Source organism: Falco rusticolus, chromosome 1, assembly GCF_015220075.1.
Source record: "Falco rusticolus isolate bFalRus1 chromosome 1, bFalRus1.pri, whole genome shotgun sequence".
NCBI classification, from domain to species: Eukaryota; Metazoa; Chordata; class Aves; order Falconiformes; family Falconidae; genus Falco; species Falco rusticolus.
Window position 1 is genome coordinate 29795742 of NC_051187.1, and position 5156 is coordinate 29800897.

The following is a 5156-nucleotide window of genomic DNA, read 5'->3' on the forward strand; positions in this document are numbered from 1 at the left end:
CTTCCCTCTGTGAGGTGGGAGCGGGCAGCTGTGCATTCCTGCCGGTTGCCGTTTTCCTTGGTCTCCTCGGCAGCTGGGCCTCTTCTGCAGGAGGTCCAGGCTCCTTCTTCATGCAGCGACCTGTGCGCCAAGGAGAAACATCTCCTCAGATGACACAAACACAGCGCTTCACAGAAACAGTCAATGCAGCCGGAGAGATTCAAGACCATTCAGGTAACAAAAGTAGAGCCAACTGCCATTCCAGCAGCATACAGCTTTGCAACCAAGATCTTTGAGGATACTGAGTTCTAAGGATTTCATCTTTCTTGCATAAAATGGTGGAGGATCGAAGATTTGTAAATTTTGGAGACCAAACAGGGTAACAACATCTACTGAGCTTGGAACACGCCCAGTGTTCCTGCAACGTAAAGGAAAACCGTGCGTGTGTCAGTCTGTGTTTTGCCCATACCTTGGCACTTGCTTCTTGTCCAGGGTGGCTCTGCTGATTCTTGTCTCTGCCTCTTGGCTTTAGGAGGCATGGAGTCCTCAGCTGCTGGGCGCAGCACACAGACGAGCTAAAGCAAAACAGATGTCTGTCTGTTTCCATGACAGTTTATTCAGACTTATCCCCATAAAAGCACTGCAGAGCATCCCCCCCAGCAAGGTGAAGGTTAGTAGGGAACTGTTTGTTCGGAAGAGGTAGGTATCGTTTGCTGACACGTGCATTTGCTCTTACCCAGAGCTTAGGAAGAATGACTGGCTATCACAGGACCTGAGCAAAACTGGACCTGGCAGCATGAGCCGGTCCTGCTGAACAGAACCACCCCGTAGCTGGGGCCTTGCCGCCAGCCAGCCAACAACCCTACCTGCTCCTGTTCATGCTTGTGCCTCTCACACCTACACATGACCCTGGAAAGCCAGTGCCAAGCATGGGGAAAGCAGCCCTAGAGTCCTGTCAGGGTAGCTCTGATCAGGTTCCTGATATTGGCCTGCTATGAGTGGCATCTTAAAAACCAAATGCAAAGACAAAAATCAGTTTAACAGTGATTTCCAAGTCATGCTGCCCACAGAAGTGCCCCTCTTGGCTATCCTTGTTATAACGTCATGTTTTCCTGCCGGTTAATTGCATCGAGGAATAACAAAAGGAGACGACAGAAACCCACAAAACAAAAATAGGAACTAGAAAGGAAAGCATCGTTATCTTTGTGAGATAAAGTTGTCTTCCACCAGCCAGCTGCCATAGGAGGTGGATGGGACTTGTCCTTCCTGTCAGCACGACCATTTAACACGTGGTAAGCTATGAAATTTTGTCAGATCTCATTTCTATTCATACTGACTTTACTATCACCTAGGACAGGAAAGGCCCAGAAGAACCAACCAGCAAAACACAACGTCACTAGTTAGGACTGTAAGAATGCAAAAGAGCCGTGAAAGAGAAAATGAGCGAGCGTAGTGTTTTCCTAGCTTCTCTGTCCTAGCAGCGAAGCCCAGAGGACTGCCTCTTCCGCGGGCACCCCCCTCCCGACTCTGCTCTTTAGGTGTACGGAAGCATTAAAGCAGCACCAAGCGGTCTAGTTGGTACCTGTCCAGTGTTCTTGAACAGCAGTAACAGCTTCAGCAGCACCAAGACCTGGTGTTCTCTCCATAGCAGAAATACCAGGCAGCAATATCGAGAAGCGTCTGAAGCCCCTGCTGAGCGCTGTGCGGCACTCAGCACTTCATAAACCCACCGCTCCTCGCTTAGCCTGAGCTCCCGATAGATTCACGTCCTTAACCTTTCTCTCTCTCTCTCTCTTCACATCTACCCTGCGAGACATTCCTCAATCTCCTAGATGGACAGCCTGCATTGCCTCCTTCCCCTCTTACCTACACAGGTTACACGCCTCTGCTCCTCTCCCACCTGAGCTGTGAGCCACACATGCTGGTTTTAACATCACTCGGATGTGCAAGGCAAACATTTCTGTTGCGCAACTCCAGGGCCTTTAGTTTAGTTTGCGTTACTAGAGCTTTCAAAATCATTATTTGTCAGTAGGTAATACAAGAAAATACTAAACCTCGTGATCCATCCGCTCGTAGATAGGGTACCGCAAGCCACAACTTTGACACGGCAGGGTGACGGGCTCATCATCTGCAAAGCAAAGCAGAGTTACATCCCCTACCAGAGAGAAGTCTGGCGCAGTTGGATCCCTACGCAACAGGCTGCTGTTCTGTGTCACAGGACGGCAACCTGAGCACACGTTAAGGCAACAGTTACTCTAGTCACACTTGCTGAATTCATTCCACATCAGCAAATCCACGCCATCCAGCGTGAGAGTAGTGTTTTGGGGTCCAAGATAGAGCCAGCGGTCTGCTAAAAAAGCCCACGACTGCCTCCAATAAATCCTTTAGCACCATTTCTCCTTCCACAACCAGCTGACGCTTCATGTCTGCCCCGCTGATAATAGTCTCAGCGATGTCCGGGACGTCACTGTAGAGATGCGCAGTGCTACAGACGTGACCCCACATCCAGATCTTACCTACCCTGCTGCTTAAACCGAGGAGGAGCGCAGCTGCCGCACAACCCCAGGCAGAATGTGCCGTGAGCAAACAACTCCCGCTTTCATTGCGAAGCTCGATACTTTGAGACAAAAGAATCGGCAGTGGCCTGGGCTCTCGCCCCAGGGACCTCAGCAGTCCTCTGTGTAGCTGGCTTATACCTTTGCAGTTCTGTTCCACGGGAAAATCAGCCCACTCCCAGTGGCTCTGGAGCTGTCATTACCCAGTGTTTCCCAGAAAGAGTTACAAACCCTTACACTTGGATCGGCTGCCAAATGTCCCATATGAAGCTGGTTATTACTCATCTCTGCACCTCACCTCGCTTCTGATTTCTTTGTGCTGCTGAAACATTGCTTCTGCTAATGTCCTTAAGGGGTGTCCCCTACACAGCTGCTATAAATCTGCTTTTCTAGCCCCTTGGGCATTCCCCACAGTGGCCCAGCACAGTTACCTGTTCCTGATTCTCTTCCACTGTGCCGGAGGTCTTGCAAATGTGCATCCTCATCCTCAAAGTCAGACGGTGCACTTCCTCGGGTTTGTACCCCCCACTAGCCCGCAGACCCGAGGATGTTCTTTCAGGTCTCGCACCAGTATGTAGCGGTGGCAGTTTTCGCATTCCTCCGTCCGTGTGCTGCAGTAAAGTTCATGGTCAACCATGGCTCTCAAAGGCAGCTGTATTTCGCAGTAAGGGCAGAGGACAAGTCGCAGAAGGCACACAAACGCCTGGAAAATAGAACGAGGGATTATTCTTCACATATGGAAGAGCGAGGCAAAGGTGGAGGGAGGTTCCCCGTTTGCTGAAGAGCTGAGCGGTCCATTCTTTCTTTAGCCAGATCTAAAGCTACGCTGAAGGATAGCCTGGAGTAAGATAGCACGTGAGAAATGTGAAGACCAGCAGGCTGTGTAACCTGTGTAGTCATAAACACGCCAGCTGAAGCACTCCGAAGACTCAGGACATTCCTTTAAAACCTGTCATACTTGGACAGCAGATTCCTTCCCACTGTGCTTCTTGAAGATAGCTTTCAGGGACAGTCTCAAAACCCAGTCCTGATCCCATTGCACTGGGCACTGCTAAGAAACTTCTCCGTGTGTGTTCTGCGAGGGAACAGATTTACAGCTCACTTACTACTCGGCAAGAATTGCTTGCCTATGTCCTTCACCCGCGACTGAATGACAGGTAAGTTGCCCTTCCAGAGGGGTTACAGAGAGATGAAAGCCCTGTTAGAATAGCAGATGCTGCAAGAATACGTCATCATTTGCTTTACAGGCAAACTAGAACCACTACGCACAAACGTGCAGGATGAAGTGCTTCCAGGGGTTTGACCTGGTCATATCTTCACCGTTTGAAAATCCTTTGTTTGTCAGCAATAAGCAGACTTAGGTGGCACTTGCAGAGCTGTCTGCAAGGGGGGGCCATAGGAAGGGAAGGGGCTGACATTGATTACAAGATTGCCTGTGGCGGCAGCCAACTGGAGTCAGAAATTGAAAAAACCCCTGTTGATTTTACAAACTCTTTTCAAAGTCTGTTGGACATCATGACTTATTAAAATGCACATGACCACTGCAGCAGTCAGAAATGCGTCATGTGAAAGGACCGGAAGAAGTGGAGTTCATCATATTCGGTGTTTCTGAAACAGCGCACCATTTTTCATCCTCATCACTAACAAGGACAAATCACCAATTATCGCAGATAACCCTTGGATATGAAGACTTGAGCAGGCTCCACTGCTTGAAGGCAGTTTCCAACCACCTTCTCTCAGAGGGTGTGAATTTAGGGCTCGATAAAAAGGGTGCCTCAATCACAATTTGCAGTCCGGCTCCTGGCTGACAGAAAGGCTCTGGAATCGGTGCTTGGAAATGCCATCGAGTAGCTTCAAAACATCTCCTAACATCAATAGATGTTCACCAACCTTGTGGTCCTCCAAGTGTTGTTTTTCCATCTTCATCCCACACTCGCAGGTAACCTACAATAAACAGACCTCATAGATTAATTGCCACAGAGGACAGCAGTTTTAGAGGAGGAATGCGTTTCTCACCTCCACGTGCTCAGATGCAAAATGGTTCTTCATTTCCGAAATTGGGATGTAAACCTCGCAGTACTGGCACGCTGCAAGAAATCTGCTGCAGTGGACTTCATGAATCGTGAAATTAGAGGCAGGAGTATCCTTGTTGCTATGAGAAACATCACAGAGGTTACTTTGCAGAAAATAACACTGACCACAGTGCAAGCAGTTTTTCACAGCACAAAAATCCTAAGAAAGCTTTTGATGAATTCATGGTTTAGAGAACCTGAGTAACTAAAGAGCAAGGCAAGCCCAGCCAGGCCTCCACGTTCCTTCATAGGTGGGATATTAACGCCTATAGCATGCAAAGGTCACAATGTTCACACTACATGGAGATAAAATCAAGGGGGGTGGGTTTCATTATGAGAAAGGCAAATTTTGCAGCATAAACAAGTTATCACCAGGTTCAAGGTGATGAACTAATTAGTAAACTCATCCGTGAAGATCACAGTTTCTTCCTGAAACTAACCGGGCTATGAGAGGTCGAACAGTGCTCTGCTCGGAAAAACTACAGAACAGACCCTCTTGGGCCAGATTTGCTCAGTGAATGATAGCAGTAGCCATCTTACTCTGGAGCCA

At 48.7% G+C, this 5156-nt stretch overlaps 1 protein-coding gene across 1 annotated transcript; it reads right to left on the reverse strand.

Annotated features, from left to right (window-relative positions):
- Positions 1-3027: 3027 nt before the first annotated feature.
- On the reverse strand, positions 3028-4662 carry LOC119154226 (TRAF-type zinc finger domain-containing protein 1-like). Its single transcript, XM_037401509.1, has 3 exons — positions 4551-4662; positions 4425-4478; positions 3028-3237 (listed from the first exon to the last, which is right to left on the reverse strand). The coding sequence occupies exons 1-3, from the start codon at positions 4581-4583 to the stop codon at positions 3028-3030; spliced, it is 297 nt and encodes a 98-aa protein (XP_037257406.1). The 5' UTR covers positions 4584-4662.
- Between the last annotated feature and the right edge of the window lie 494 nt (positions 4663-5156).